The 17,202-nt window shown below is 39.8% G+C and overlaps 1 protein-coding gene across 2 annotated transcripts; it reads left to right on the top strand.

Annotated features, from left to right (window-relative positions):
* Positions 1-14,150: 14,150 nt before the first annotated feature.
* scpp8 (secretory calcium-binding phosphoprotein 8) lies at positions 14,151-17,176 on the top strand. Of its 2 annotated transcripts, none has more exons than XM_080418789.1 (3): positions 14,151-14,301; positions 14,804-14,878; positions 15,653-17,176. In XM_080418789.1, the coding sequence occupies exons 2-3, from the start codon at positions 14,819-14,821 to the stop codon at positions 16,163-16,165; spliced, it is 573 nt and encodes a 190-aa protein (XP_080274915.1). In that variant the 5' UTR covers positions 14,151-14,301; positions 14,804-14,818; the 3' UTR covers positions 16,166-17,176. The 2 variants fall into 2 exon arrangements, with proteins under 2 accessions (XP_080274915.1, XP_080274914.1); XM_080418788.1 differs by having other exon boundaries at positions 14,800-14,878.
* The last annotated feature ends 26 nt before the right edge of the window (positions 17,177-17,202 follow it).

Raw genomic sequence — 17,202 nt, 5'->3', positions numbered from 1 at the left:
TGAGTCATTTAAAAACCCACCAGAGATTGGCTGTCAGACCATTCAGATCATTTGGACCAATCAGATCAGAGTGGTACCTCCACAGGAATTTAACCACCACACAGCCCAACATGAAATGATGACGACTATTAATCAACTGTTATCTCTCCTATCAGAACATGCACTCAAAAACAAATCACACCAGGGGAACACATGTGGAGGTTGTCAGCCGCTTGAGGGCATTTAATTTACAAAAATGTGATTGTGAAATGGGCCATTCTACAAAATGAGTACTTTTACGTTTGGCAATGTAATTACATTTTGATGCCAGTACTTTTGTACTTTTACTTAAAGGTATAGTTCACCCCCAAAATGCCTTTTTTTGTATCGATTACTCGCCCCATGGAGCCTTGAATTCGCATTCCCTAAACCAATAATTTGATGACCGGCAGAGTATCCGGTAGGAGACTCAAAGAGTCTCCATTGAGATTCCGACAGGATACTCTGCCAGTCGTCACATTTTTGGCTTAGGAACGTGTCAAAAACCGCAAAAAAATCAAGGCTTCATGGGGTGTGTAATTGGCTGAACTAGTTTAGTCTACTTTAAGCACATTTTTTTAATACAGGACTTTTACTAGTAACAGAGATTTCTATATTGTGGTATTTCTACTTTACTTACTTTACCTTACGTAAAAAAATAGAGTGCTTCTGCGACCACTGCCTATAAAGTGCTTTTACATCCTTCATTCACTTTCAATGCATCACGGCATAATTAGTATTACTTATAGTAGCAATATACATGGAATACAGTAAGGTCATTGTAGAGCCGAGTATTATATTGATCATATACTTTGCTTAACTCATATGAAACTGCTGATTTTACATAATGATCAGTTTTATGTTAATGTACAGTATGCAGTCTCTAACAAGTTGCAAACTGGCGTCCCTATTTTGGGCATTTCATTATACATAGACAGACAGACAATCTTGACTTTCAAACAAAAATAGCAGATCTGCAAGCTCACAACATCACATTGTGAGCTTGTAGATATGTTATTTTTTCTATTCCTTGCAATTAAGTATATGGGGCTTATGCGGCTAATTACTGGATGAATGTCATTCTGTCAGTTGTCCCAAACGTAAACTACATCATAAACCAAAGTCAATAATGCAAATTAAGTAAGTAAACAAAGAGCCCAATGGTTATCTGATGGAAAAAAATTGCCTTAGAAACAAACAGCCTGACCACCAGTTAGAGATAATGACACAAGTTTAATTAAACCACATTTAACCACTTTCTCTATGTTGGCTTGGGTCTGCATGTCTAGACATTCAATCATTCTGGAGTTGCTTCATCGTGTGGGTAAATACATTTAAAAACACTGAACAACATTTCAGTTCTGAAATACACCTTAAAGCTTGACAAATGTAGGTTAAATGTTTTATAGTATTCTACGGTTATAGAGTTAGGGTAGACCATTTATTTGTTTTATGTTTGTGTCACAGTCACAATGTATGTAGAATCAGTGTTTCTAAAATAGGGGTACATACAGTATACCCCATGGGAAACCAAGGCACCCATGGAAAGTGGAAAATGGAGAAAAAATTAGAAAAAAAGAACTTTGTGTGTTTATCTGTAAAGTGTCAAACCAAATTATATCAAAACTGCTCTTTTACTGAAATGTTTTGGCCACAGTTTAAAATAAACCTGCACAGACGGCACTAATTGAAACTCTTTCACACATTTCTTATTTGTATGTTATATTTCTTCAAAAAGGTGGGTTGTCATTCATTCATGGCATCGTATAGCCACATTTATAAGCACAACTTACAGTAGTTGGGGTAAAGGGGTTACACGGTTGCATAAATCAGGGAAAGGGGTACAGTATGTTACACTGAGTTAGCAGGCAGGGGTTCAGCCATTTATCTGACTCTTGAAAGGTCTCAATGGAACAGTTGACAGACCACCTCCAAACTGCTGATGTGCTAGCTAGGTTATATTGCATCAAAATACTCTACCATACCGATTGGTTAAAATAATGTTTTATTCATTAAAATAAGTCTGTTGATGTGTGATGTTGACATGACATTGGGCAATTCTTTATCTACATCAAAGCTAACCTCATGTGGACATGACGATTAAACATGGTGAAATGCAGTGGTAATGTGCTATTAACCTGTGTTTGGTAAATAAGGTGAGCCCTCAATAAGTAGATTCCATTTCTTAATGGTTTGGCAGCAGCAGTGTAAAAATACACCAACCATTTGATTAAATATAATAGCATAGCAATACTATATAGACAATCATGTAATAATAAGTATCTCAGTCCCTTTCAGCTTCCCTACTGCTTCAAGATTCAAGGTTTTATTTGTCACTGAAGTGCGGGTCATGACCGAAAGAATAAGATTGCGGATACAAGCGGCCAAAATGAGTTTTCTCGGAAGGGTGGCCGGCCTCTCCCTTAGAGATAGGGTGAGAAGTTCAGTCATCTACGAGGGACAAGGAGTCAAGCCGCTGCTCCTTCACTTGGAAAGGAGCCAGCTTAGGTGGTTCGGGCATCTATACGGAGAGTTAGGGAGATCCTCGCTGCACGTCCGACTGGGAGGAGACCCCCTGGCAGACCAGATGGACAAGATGGGGGGATTATATGTCCACACTAGCCTTGGAAAGCCCCAGGATTTCCCAGGAGGAAGTGGCTAATGTTGTGACCCGGCTCCGGATAAGCCGTTGAATATGGATGGCTGGACGAACAGACAAGATGAGAGAATGTCTTGCGGGCCAAGAAACACAAGGAACGGACATTAGACCAGTGGAAATCTGTACTTTGGTCTGATGAGTCCAGATTTGAGATTTTATTGGTTCCACCCGCCATGTCTTTGTGAGATGCAGAGAAGGTGAGCGGATGGTTTCTGCATATGTGTGGTTCCCACATATGAAGCATGGAGGGCGAGGTGTGATAGTGTTGGTGGGATGCTTTGCAGGTGACACCGTTGGTGATTCATTCAAAATTCAAGGCACGCTTAACCAGCATGGCTACCACAGCATTCTGCAGCAACTTGCTATCCCTAATGGTCTGCACTTAGTGGGACCATCAGTGGTGTAAAGTATGACGTATGACGGGGGTGAAATTCATGGAGTGGGTGTAGTGAAACTTTTGCCACTCACAAAAGATATACAATTTAACTTTAGTTTAGTTGAAAACGTTACCTAGTATGCCTTTAAGTTAAATAAATGCTATTTAACGGCAGTAAGTGTTTTATTTCAGTTATTGTGTTGTTAAATCAATCAGCATATATGGCATAACGGGATGATAACCTACTGTTCAGTTTTATTATATAAAAAATGTAGGCCCCCTCGCAATTTTCAACTGCACCCAATAGTTTCTTCCAGGAGCCGGCCCTGTACTACTGGACTATGCTGCAATAGTAGAGAAAGGTACAGTATACGTGTATGCATACCTGTACATAGGGTGCATGAAGAAATAGCAATGGTATGAGGCAGTTGACAGATATACATGAGGTTTAACAGATATTATGCACATTGTAACTTTTATATTCATTTTAGTAAATTGGAAATTGCATCAAATAGTTTTGTATGTTTTTCGTGACACTGTGTGATTACTGTTTTATTATTGTTTTACTGTGTAACTGCTGCTCAACCACTATGCCCCTCCAGGGACAATTTAAGTTCTACCAACCTACCTGATGTCATCAGCTGTGGTTTTACATGGGTTTGACAAATTGTTTTGGTGCGGCTCTATTTTGATTGGTTGAGTCAGGGCTGCGACTTATATAATTTTAAAACCAACAATGTTTCAGATCATTTACACTGTCGCCCCATGCACTGCACTTCACATCTTTTGTTTTTAGTTACGCAGACAACATTTAAAATGGTTTCAAGGTAGGTTGTTTTTAATTCCAGTTACTTTTAAACAAGACACTTTTACATTCTCAGAACCCATTTCTAAAGAATAATTGTTTCATAAATAAACCATTTTTAAATTCTTATGAAATATTTATGATACTGTTGTTAGTGTTGTATTGTAATGGACAGGTAAGGTATTTATTGGCTTTGTAAACTTTTTTCAAATGATACCAATCATAGCCACAATGTGTCACCAAAGTATCACAAATAATATTTTCAGCAGGCAAATATTTGTGTTGGTATTATGAGTTTGCATACTTGACAACATGCCAATTAAAGTTTTTATTACACCAGGTACATGTGTAGTTACCAAATCATTGACAATTATATATTTTTTCTGACCCCTTCTGTGTGTGTGAGCAGTGGCTACATGATGAGGTTTGCAGTGTTATTATCCTGTTTCCTCTGGCCTGGTCTCACTGCACCAGTGAGGGTAACCGGAAGACTCGCCCCAAAACACACTCGCCCCCATTTCTTATATTCTTGTATTTTTTTTTTTTTTACTGAGGTTAAGGTTAGGAATACGTTAGGGGTTAGGCATAGTTTACTTAGGTTACGTTTAGGAATAAGGTTAGGTTTAGGCATATAGTTTTACTCAGGTTACGTTTAGGAATACCTAAATACCTAAATACCTAAATACCTAAAAAACACGTTCGCCCCGGCCGGGGTCAAGCGTTCTTGTATTCCCTGTGAGTATCACTGTACTGCTGATCACGATGTAAAAACAATGGGATTAAGTCGAATATCTGGAATGCAATGTACAATGCAACACAACACATTCCAGTTGAAAGTGTCATTTAAAAGAAAGTATTATGAATTTGACTTTGCAGAATGTAGCCTATAGTACAGAATGTGAAAAAACTAGGAAATGATATGGATCTTCTCTCGGACTTCATGTGACCAGCCTGTGACATTGGTCATATGATATCTGTCTTCATGTCTTCTATTACATATCTATGACGTATGATATAACTGCAAATATGGGACACGGTTTCAGCCCGGTCACAGCCATATTTACTTCCATTATGAAAACAAAAGTTTATAAATAAGTATAAATATTTCAAAAAGTATAAATACGTACAGTAATAAATATACATAAAAAACACAGTGCATAAGAATATCAAATATGTGGAGGTCCTCTTGCAGAGTCACACCGTCTTAATGACCAACCAGAGATCACACTATCAATTTAGTCTGAACTAGGGTTTAACACCGGGAATCCCGGGATGCGGGAATCCCGGGAATCCCGAGGTTATTTACCGTCCCGGGAACTGACTTCGGTTCCCGGGATCCCGTTTTTTTTTTTTTCTTGTTAGAAATGAATACTAATTAGTAGAAAGGCCTATCTACAGCGCGGAGGAATTACTATTATAATTAGCCAAGTTACTTGCCGCGTTGCCGACCAGGACGCACTGAATCATGTAACAGTAATGAACAAAATAAAACACAAGTGGCCGTGATGCCCCCCTGCCTGCCCTGCGCATGCTGATTTCACCGTTTCCTCTGCTGTCAAACAGTAGACACCAGTTGACTAGTTGAGATTCAACATCAAGTGAAACGCTGCATAAACAGTGGGTAGGTTTGATTTCGAGCCTATATTCCAGCTTAAAATGCGCGCAAGCCAAGCAATGCTTTTGATAGAGAGAGAGGAGAGCTGTAGAGAGAGAGAGAGAGCAAGAGAGAGCGTGCGAGAGAGAGAGAGAGAGAGAGAGAGAGAGAGAGAGAGAGAGAATTAGACCGATGTGGTCCGATTTTTTTATCATCATTAATGTAGCCTACCCTACCTACACTTGCATTTTAGAACGTTCAAACTACCATTTTACTAGAACTACCCAGTAGAACAAGTGAACTGCACAACAGCTGTCTGTCTCATTGATTGTCAGTGGCAGCGCATGCATGTGCACATCAAAATCACACTACAAAACCCGACATTTGATCAACAACAAAATATAGATTAATACATTTGACAACATACAGCCAACATCCCAAAATTCTTAATATCCAGCAAGTAGCCTAATATAAATTAATAACTGCAAACAAATTACAAGTTTAGGCTATCAAATCAATATCCTACAAAAGTAGAGATAAGCTGTGACCTCACCGGCGCTCTGATGGACAATAAATAAATAATCCTTTTGCAAATTCTCTTGTCAATAATGATACAAATGGAACGTTTATTTCAGCAGCTAGAGTTTGACATTGTTTGAGTGCGTGTTGGGTGCACAGCGCAGCTCCTCGTTTAAGTTAATTGTCTTCAGCAAAAAGAGTGCTAAAAACAACACCACCCCCACCACAACCAGCTAGAATTAAACAAAGGCCGGCCCTGCTGACCTTCATTGTTTTATGATTTTGTGTTCTATGATTTTACTGTGTTCTGTTGAATTACTAATAACACAATTATGCTATTAACTTTGTTCTTTGTTGATGGACATGTCCCGATGACTCATTATTTGGTCCTGACCGTGGCACCGACTGGGATGACTGAGAAAAAAACCCAGGGCCTCGGAAAGCCCTATAGTTTAAGAGTAGATTAATTCAAAGATGTGACTGATTTCAGTTCAAATGCATAATCTTATTAATGATTCTAAGTAAAAGGTCCCCAGAAGGTATTATGTGGAAATGTTTAGTTGACTGGGTGTGGACATGACAGGGCAGATATACCATTGTGTGGTGGGGTTTATTGACAAACACTAGAGTAGGACGGGGCCCTCTAGTGCAGGGGTTTTCAACTGATTGTGAACCAGGGACCACCACCCTGATTAAGAATCAACCTGGGGACCACTGTTGTTGGGTAAGATTAGAGCTAAGATTAGACTCCATCAGGCAATCCGGTACACTTCCCCTTCTTGAGATTCTAACTCCCTTTTCTGTGGAATTTCTTGACCTCCGACTTCTCAGAAACCGACAACATTGACATGTCATCATAGGTCACCAGGTCGATAATATGCACTGTTCCATGGAACAAGAAGAAAAAAACGTATTGCAACATGGCCAGGGACCACATGCAATACCTTCAGGGACCACAAGTGGTCCACGGACCACCTGTTGAAAACCCCTGCTCTAGTGGTATAATCCAGGCACGGGCCTGAACCACTGGCTGATAAACACTAAATTATAACATCATTAAGCAACATAGAACAAACAGGTTCTACAGGTTTTGTGTGTGTGTGTATGTGATTATTCAGCCTGTTTACATTTCGGCCATTTGAAAATAGCCGATCAACAAGCTCACAAAGCTTGTAGATCTACCATTTTCAGGAGATTTTTATTCATTTTATACATTTGAAAACTTGTTAAATGAAACATTCTGCATAATGCGTACCTTTGGTATTTTAAGTACATTTTGATACCAATACTTTTGTACTTTTTACTTTTACTTAACAGAGTTTTCTACATTGATACTTACTTAAGTAAAACATTTGAGTACTTTTTCCACCACTCTCTACATCAACTACCTACTTTATGGGTTATCATCTGGAATGCCCTTCCCCATGGCCTGAGAGCTGCAGCGTCTGTGGATATTTTTAAGAATCATCTAAAAACGCTACTGTTTCAAAATGCATTTGGGGAATGTCCTTGAGCTTCTCAAATATGTCTGCTGTTATGTTTTCTCTGAGATGCATTGTGTTTTTGTTCTGTTTCTTATCATTTGAATGTTTCTTGCTGTTTCTATTTCTGTTGTCTGCACTTTGTGAGTTCACTCTGTGTAAAGTGCTATACAAATTTAATTTGTATAGCAATGTGAACAAACTATACACCATGGACGCATGACTTCAACGTCACCAATACGAGTGCTTGTATATTCGCCGTGATGACTTGTAAATGTGCCCGACAACCTCTGTAATCCCATTTAGCCAGTTGTTAGCAACTGCCTTTTTTAAGAGACATAAAAGCTTCAAAATTCACAAGTGGTGTATTAATTCACTGATGTGTTTTATGTGGTTGAACAAAAAAGTTAAATCTCTTAACTATACATGAACATTCATCAAAACTACCAGATCTACGAGCTTGGCTATTTTCAGTGAAGGGATTTGGCTTAGAGGGAAAAAAGGAGGGAGCCTAGTATAGAGCCCTCTGGGACTGCGGTCGTCAGAGGTTAAGCTTTGTGTCAACCACAGACTTTATTTCAGGTATCTAACCAAGAACCCAATATTCTTTTTTTTAAAACAGACGTCGAGGGAACTGGAAGTGCAAAAATGCCAACTTTTTTCAGGGGTTTGAAGGACATTTCACAGGTTCTGTTCCCACAATAATGTGTTCTTGTGTCAATGTGGTAAAAAGCAAGGCAACACTGCCACCATGCCCTGCTGCTTTTTAATGTTGCTCCTCGCTTGTTTTTAGACAATCCTGTAATCAAAAGATCACAGATTTGATCGTGTCCACTGACTGTCAACTCACTAGTTTGATATGAATGTCAGTGAATGAGTGAAATGTTATGTATACATATTAATATTATGTTAATAATATCAATATTATGTGATTGATTGTAAAATGTAAAACCGTAGATATACCAGCTATCATGTACAGTAAGATGGTAATCACTAATGAGAACTGCTAAAATGTTTCAAATGAATTTAATTTAAATTAAAAATGTTTTGTTATTGTTAACGACACTCCATAAATATGAACCTTTTCCCAGTTTCGGAAAGAAAGAAGACCTGTAGGTCTCTCTCTCTCTGTGTGTGTGTGTGTGTGTGTGTGTGTGTGTGTGTGTGTGTGTGTGTGTGTGTGTGTGTGTGTGTGTGTGTGTTGCGTGTGTGTGTGCGTGCGTGCGTGCGTGCGTGTGTGTGTGCGTGCGCGCGCGCGCGCCTGTGCGTGCGTGCGTGCGTGTGTGTGTGTTTGTATGGGTGTATGAGTGAGGGAGAGAGTCTGAGCACGAATGCGTAAGCATGTATGAGGATGATGTGAAGGAAAAAAGATAATTGAGTGGAGTTGCAATGTCACTAATGCGTAATGTATTGAGAAACCTATCCAAGAAGTCCCTCCTTGATTCTTATCGATGACTATGTCTATGGTTTTGAATTTTCAAGAAGCATGTTGTACCTTGTACTCATTCACTCAATAAGAAAATAGTTATTTAAAAAATTGTACATTATATTATACCCTGATGTATACAGCACTGTTTTGCTTCAATTCAAATGTATAACACATTATAACCAATCATATAAATCTTGCTCCAAATAGCCATTCATTGCATTATGTATATTGATATCTTTGTATGTGATGATACTTTCATTTTATGCTTCATGTCTTGTTGTCTGTAATGTGTCATTGATCCTATAATAGAGATTCTCTGAGTATGCTTGAGATTCTCTGAGTATGTTTGAATTCACCCAGTGCAACCAGTTTGAAGCTACAGTATACTGGAATGTAGGTTTTAGGTATGCGTTGTATTTAGTGACCTGTGACCTCGACCTATGACCTAGGCCAACACCTGCTAGATTATATAGATAGGTTTATGGACACAGTCGGTTAGAATTTATTGTCACGTGGGGGTATAAGGATAAGGATATTTTGATTGTGACAGTCAGACATCACTTCAGGGTCTATATTGTGTTGGTCTTTCTTGACTTCATTGTTGTTGCAAGCAACAGTTAATATAATCATTCATGCTTTATTTAAGATCTGGTGTCTTGTGTCTTTGTGTGAGGTTATGCTAGCATGACAATACAAAATAAAATGATTAAACCGACCAGCATAAAATAACACTGATCATTATGATTTAGTATTTGCTTCTCCAAGTTAAACTTCATTTGTACAGCGCATTTCACAGAAAGAATCCCAAAATAACAACGCATTATAAGGAAAGAAGTTTCCTTACAAATTAACAAAATAATAAATAAACATATATATTAGCACTGACACTGTTAATGTTAAGGTTCATGTTGCAGGTGAAATAGGCAGTACTCAGAGGCCATCTATGATGTCACTCGCAAACTCTCTCTCTCTCTCTGTTTCCTGTCCTAGCTGCACTGTAATACTATCAATAAAGGCAGAAAAATACAATTTAAAATATCTTATAAAATATAAGTTTTAAAAAGTTAATTATCAAAGTAGCCTATAATACATTTCAAAAAAGTTTTCCATCATAACACATTGCTATGGAAAGTTTCTGCTCAGTCTTGTTTTGTAATGAGCTGAGTGTTACTGTAATGGGGAAGTACAGGACTGTATTACATGATGGTGCTATGCTGTGGTTTCTGGTACGTTTGCTTAATGGGTTGTACAATAACTAATGTGGTTGAAACTCCCGTCACTGTCTAGTTAATTTCCAACCAGTACCATATGACCAAAAAGCCTCATGTGTGGTGATGTGTGTTGCCAGATTCTGTGAAAGAAACAAGCAAACCAGGTCTACGAAAACAAGCCCAAAATAAGCGACTATGGGGCAGGTCAGTCTAATTGTCTAATGTTGTTTCAGACCATGGGGATCTGAAACGGTTTGATGTCAATGAGCCCCAAATTAATATGTATTTGGCCACGGACCACCATCTGAAAATATTTTGTGCCACGGACGGACAAAACTTGTGTTCTAAAATAATATTATTTCAAAAACATTCCAGATTTTTCAGAAGAAAAATCAAGATTCTTTGAAAATAGCAGATCTACAAAGCTTGTAGATTGCCTATTTTCAAATAGCCGATGTAGGGTTAAAGTGGTTATAACTGAAGCAAGCCCAAATAAGCAACTACACTTTACAAACAAGCCCCAAAAAACTGGAAAGCAAGCCCAAAGTCACTTAGTAAGCGGACTTCGCAACAATGGTGGAGTTGTATGGGGGTTTCCACAGGGGCATGGGTTTGTTGTGTCCTGTGTAGTCACGACTCACACAGAAACTGGGGTATGGAATATAATCACGCATGATTGATTAATGATGTAATGTACATGTTTGTGTTGTGAATATTATATTTCCTAAGTAATAATTCCTCTTTCAGTATGATATTAAGGTAAGATGGGTTTCTCTCTCTCTCTCTCTCTCTCTCTCTCTCTCTGTGTGTGTGTGTGTGTGTGTGTGTGTGTGTGTGTGTGTGTGTGTGTGTGTGTGTGTGTGTGTGTGTGTGTGTGTGTGTGTGTGTGTGTGTGTGTGTGTGTGTGTGTGTGTGTGTGTGTGTGTGTGTGTGTGTGATCACAGGTTCTGTTCCCACAATAATGTGTTCTTGTCAATGTGCTAAAAGCAAGGCAGCACTGCCACCATGCCGTGCTGCTTTGTAATGTTGCTCCTCGCTTGTTTTTAGACAATCCTGTAACCAAAAGATCACAGATTTGATCGTGTCCACTGACTGTCAACTCACTTTGATATGAATGTCAGTAAATGAGTGAAATGTTATGTATACATACTAATATTATGTTAATAATATTAATATTATGTGATTGATTGTAACATTTAAAACCTTAGATATACCAGCTAACATGTACAGTAAGATAGTAATCACTAATGAGAACTGCTAAAATGTTTCAAATGAATTTAATTTAAATTAAAAAAGTTTTGTTATTGTTAATGACACTCCATAAATATGAACCTTTTCCCAGTTAGGAAAGAAAGACCTCTGGGTCTCTCTCTCTCTCTCTCTCTCTCTCTCTCTCTCTCTCTCTCTCTCTCTCTCTCTCTCTCTCTCGTGTGCGTGTTCGTGTGTGTGTGTGTGTGTGTGTGTGTGTGTGTGTGTTTGTGTGGTTGTGTGGGTGTATGAGTGAGGGAGAGAGTCTGAGCACGAATGCGTAAGCATGTATGAGGATGATGTGAAGGAAAAAAGATAAATGCGTAATGTATTGAGAAACCAATCCAAGAAGTCCCTCCTTGATTCTTATCGATGACTATGTCTATGGTTTTGAATTGTCAAGAAGCATGTTGTACCTTGTACTCATTCACTCAATAAGAAAATAATTATTAAAAAAAAGGAAAGAGACAGAATACATTTATAAACTCAATATGATCTCTTTATGAATACATTATATTATACCCTGATGTATACAGTACAGTTTTGCTTCAATTCAAATGTATAACACATTATAACCAATCATATAAATCTTGCTCCAAATAGCCATTCATTGCATTATGTATATTGATATCTTTGCATGTGATGATACTTTCATTTTATGCTTCATGTCTTGTTGTCTGTAATGTGTCATTGATCCTATAATAGAGATTATCTGAGTATGCTTGAGATTCTCTGAGTATGTTTGAATTCACCCAGTGCAACCAGTTTGAAGCTACAGCATACTGGAATGTAGGTTTTAGGTATGCGTTGTATTTAGTGACCTTTGACCTCGACCTACAGTATGACCTAGGCCAACACCTGCTAGATTATATAGATAGGTTTATGGACACAGTCGGTTAGAATTTGTTGTCACGTGGGGGTATAAGGATAAGGATACGGTTCTGGTTGTGATTGTGACAGGCAGACATATCACTTCAGGGTCTATATTGTGTTGGTCTTTCTTGACTTCATTATTGCAACAATTAATATAATCATTCATGCTTTAAGATCTGGTGTCTTGTGTCTTTGTGTTTGAGTCTTTGTTTGTATCTGAGGTTATGCTAGCATGACAATCCAAAATAAAGTGACTAAACCGACCAGCATAAAATAACACTGATCATCATGATTTATTTGCTTCTCCCATATTTGGTAAGTTAAACTTCATTTGTACAGCACATTTCACAGAAAGAATCCCAAAATAACAACGCATTACAAGGAAAGATCGTTTATGTACAATTTGTTTGCACACTATTTATACCTGTTTATACTGTTAATACTGCTGATACACAGTGTACTTTGACCCCTTTTATATGTATACCTATTAATAGCTCATACAACAGGCAAATCTCAGGCAGGCCACAGTGCCGAGGGCCAATTAGGACCTCTCCATAGTTTTTTTTTGGTACTTCATTCCTAATCCCTGTGTGGTACTACCTGTTTGCTCTTATTATTCTTTTTTCACTCTTAGTTGTATCTCTTTTTCTGTATCTGTCTGCACTGCCATGAAAACTGAAGTTCCCCTGTGGGGTCAATCCAGGTCTGTCTGTCTGTTGTATGTATGTACCTCTGTATCTCTGATTTCCCAGAAGTTCTCGCATAAAAACGGGAGGGGCGAGATAGTATCTGCAGGTTAATAAGATGAGTCTTCAGCCTAATGTGGATGTACAGTATGAGAATGTACATATGGAAAGATTATGGTGTGATGAAATAACGCGTTGTGTGTAACACGTCGGTGTCACACACACACACACACACACACACACACACACACACACACACACACACACACACACACACACACACACACACACACACACACACACACACACACACACACACACATCCGGCCAAAGTCATTCTACTGTTACATTCCATAGGCTGACGGACCATCCCTTATACACCGACACGACTGACACGTTATTACCTCAATCTGTCTGTCTGTCTGTCTGTCCTCAGCTAACCTGGTCTGAATGTCTGTGTCTATCTGTCTTTCTGTCATTACATAAACACGGCATACCTGTCCGTCTGTCTGTCTGTCTGTCTGTCTGTCTGTCTGTCTGGCTGTCTTTCCGTCGCTTGGTATATCTGTCTGTCTGTCTGTCTGTCCGTCCGTCCGTCTGTCTGTCTGTCTGTCTGTCTGTCTGTCTGTCTGTCTGTCTGTCTGTCTGTCTGTCTGTCTGTCTGTCTGTCTGTCTGTCTGTCTGTCTGTCTGTCTGTCTGTCTGTCTGTCTGTCTGTCTGTCTGTCTGTCCAATCAATCAATCCATGTGTCTGTTTTTCTGTCCATTTACTGTGTCTGTCTGTCCATCCACTCCTCAAACGTTACGTACACTTCCTGAACCACTTAAACCTTATATACGTCACAGACCGGAATCCTCCAGGGGTCTATATTTGGTCCGCTCCCTTTTTCCAAAAATAACTGAACTACAAGCTCACAACGTGACGTTCGAGTGATGAAAGGAAAGTTACACAAAGCAAACAAAAAACAAACTCCTAGTGTTATTCAATGGGAAACCACACATAGAGCACACACACACACAAAACTCCCCCCTCGGGGCATCTTGAGGTGACCTGAATTGCCGTCCTCTGCCACTTGTGCCATCCTCTCTCTCTTCCTCTTCCTGTTTGCTCAACGTGTGGTCGCTGGTCCCCTGCCCATCCCCCCCCCCCCTCCTGCCCATCCTGGCCCCGCCCAGTGCTCGCTGCGTCTCATCCTCATGTGTATATATGAACAGCTGTGAAGCATGGAGACTCTCAGCACACACTGTAACTCTGATCTCTGAAGGAGCTACTGTATACTGATCACAGACGCACGGAAGCTGATTCCCCCCTGATTCACTGATCTGACAATTAAGAGAAGGCGACCAAAGCCTTATAAGTTCGAGGAAAAAGCATCGGTTACAATCGGTGGGACTGAGATTTGGTATGTTGTTGGTTTTATGACTTTTCATGGCTTTTGTTGCTTTTTGTTTTACCTGCCAGCGTTGAAAAGTTGATGCTACACATTATTGTCAATTTACCTCTCGAAGTTACAAATGGATAAATTAATACTGAGGATTTTACTGTGTATTACATTTATTTCCTTCAAATAAATATTCCCTGATCAGTTCAGATTTAAAGGGTTGACTTCCTATATGAGTATAATAATATGTAAAGGATATACATATCATGAAAATATGCTCTGAAAAATTATGAAATGTGATCATGGATAATGAACCTGTAAAAACAAAAACAAAATACATTTGAAGATGTGTGCACGGTCAATATGTGCTTTAACTTCCTTTTGATGTGATGATTGATTGTACATACATTGTAGATGTGCAACTTAGTATCCCCGCTGATAAGTACACACAGAGACGCACTGAGTGGCTGGCTGTTTCCACGGTAACCCTGTGTTTTGTTTGCGGCTTCCCTCCTCCAGACAGACCAGCCAATCACAGATGGAGCTTCTGACATCGTTCCTCGTCATTGTGATCCTCGCGACAACGTCTGCTAAGCCGGTGAGATGATGACCACAACGCTACGCTAGACGTCAACCCTCTTCCTTGCTCTGACTCTTGACGCTCTATCTCTTGTCTCTATCTCTCTCTTTCTCCCTCTCACTACATCTCTCTAGTTGTCTCTCTCCCCCTCGCTAACAATCCCCCTATATAACTCTAACTCTGTATAACTCTCCTCTCTCTCTCTCTCTCTCTCTCTCTCTCTCTCTCTCTCTCTCTCTCTCTCTCTATACCTCTCTCTACCTCTCACTCAACTTCTTCTGAGCCTCATTGTGAGGACTTGTTTGCACTGTATGTACAGTGGCAATATGAAAGGGAAATGTGTCAGGGATAAGTTGTAATTACTCAGTCTGTGAGACGTACATTGTACTTACTGTGCGCATGTATCCTGCATTCTCTTTGTAGAATACTGCTGCACATAACAGTTATTAATAAGGCAGGGAAGTGCCATTATCTTTCTTACAGCAGCCTCCGGCTCGCCAGTAGGCCATGCATACCCACTGACCTCAATGGCAATCTTAACTTACTGCACTGAGATTACCTTTCAACATTCTGGAGTTTATTTCCTATTGAACTCCTCTGTTGGTTTTCAAATCCTACTACTTTCTATGCATTCTGATTCTGTACACGGTAAAATCCTGAATTTAACTCATGGTGGTGATGATTCTGATGATAGAGTAGCACAGAATTGTCCTCAATATTGTATGTCATTGTCTCAGAACTGCATTAAGAGTGAATGTCTGACATTCATGTGACATGCTCCCGCCTCCACAGGCCGGCTGGCATCGGCGTCACGATGCGGATATCGCAGACGACGACCTGTCCACCCTGCTGGAGATGCACGCCGTCGCCAGGATGAGGTCATCGGAATCCTGGCAATCCTCTCAGTCGTCAGAATCAGAATCATCTGAGTCCAACTCATCCTCACAGCAGGATTCCTCTGACTCATCGGAATCCCGCGAGGACGATTCAGATTCTTCAGAAGAATCATCTGAATCCAGCGAGGAGGACGATTCAGAGTCTTCAGAAGAATCCTCTGAGGAAGTTATCATCGTCACCTCCCCGGTCCCGACCACGCCCGGACAGGAGTCACCTTCCACAGCAGCCACGCCCACTGTCGACGCCGTGATGACGACGGCCACGCCCGTACCAGAGAGGATGAGCACCAGCGGCCCGACGGCGCCGCCTCTCACGCCGCACGTGACGTTACCGGGAGACCTCACCCCTTGCGTCACGCACGACATTGTAACACCCGCGCCCGTCACCGAAAATCGAGGCGACAACTAGGCGGAGTCATACTGAGTAATATCCATTTGTAGCCTCATCCCAATGACTAATAACTTCACACCCTTCCATCCTTACATGTACCGGCAAGTTATGGAAAAGACGACTTGCATTACAAGGCTCTCAGTGTGACAGAAATCTACAGAAATCGAATCCACTTCTCTGTACCACACAACTAAAAGGACATAACGCTTTCAACATCCTGTGTTAACCCATTTAGACCGGGAAGGTATCTGTGTCATTTTAGATTTCTTTGGCTATTTAAAAATAGCAGATGCACAAGCAGATATTTGCTCCCTGTCGGGCTGAAAGGTATCCGATAGCGACAGCCTGGAATATCAGGTCAACATTTAATTAATGCCCAAGACTTTAAAGGTTGTAAAATGAAAATGTACATATTGTAATGATGTATTTCTAAGTATTAACTTCAGATATATAGTCTGGAGTCTGTTATTGTACTGCACTGAAGTGTTACCTCATTGCATTTACTGTAAGCATGATGTAGCCACAGTATTCATACAAAAGTATTTACATTCACAATGTGTAGGCTTTTAGAACTCTTAAAACATGCAGATGTGGAATGAGTCTCAATTCCTCGTGCACACTTTTGGTTTTTATTATATTGTTTTGTTTTGTTGTTCTTCAAAGGAAATGATGGCAAATGTGAGTGAGTTAAGAATGTATAAGTGTATCAATAATAGACTAGGAGTGGGAGTGTTTGTCTGGTGAAATGAATGCCACAGGTCGACCTCCTTGCCTCGTCTGCTGTCTGTACATGTCGGAGACTGAATGAGGCTTAACCGAACGATTGCAGCAAGACATAGTTTAATTACAGGACTGTGCATTCATCTGTCTATGGTTAAATATGACTGAATGCAATCAAAACAATACCTTAGTGCTGTTGCTTTGATGTGGACATTATTATGCTTTCCACATAATTGTATGTTATTGTGTGCATACAATCAGTGTTTTATTTTTTTATTTTCAATAAATTATCTGAACAAAAGCATGATCTCTTGAGTAATCGTTGCCATTGCAAA

This window comes from Gymnoscopelus braueri, assembly GCF_963280865.1.
Source record: "Gymnoscopelus braueri genome assembly, chromosome: 22".
NCBI lineage: Eukaryota > Metazoa > Chordata > Actinopteri > Myctophiformes > Myctophidae > Gymnoscopelus > Gymnoscopelus braueri.
Note: the sequence above shows the minus strand (reverse complement) of the source record. Positions and strands in the feature narration are given on the sequence as shown.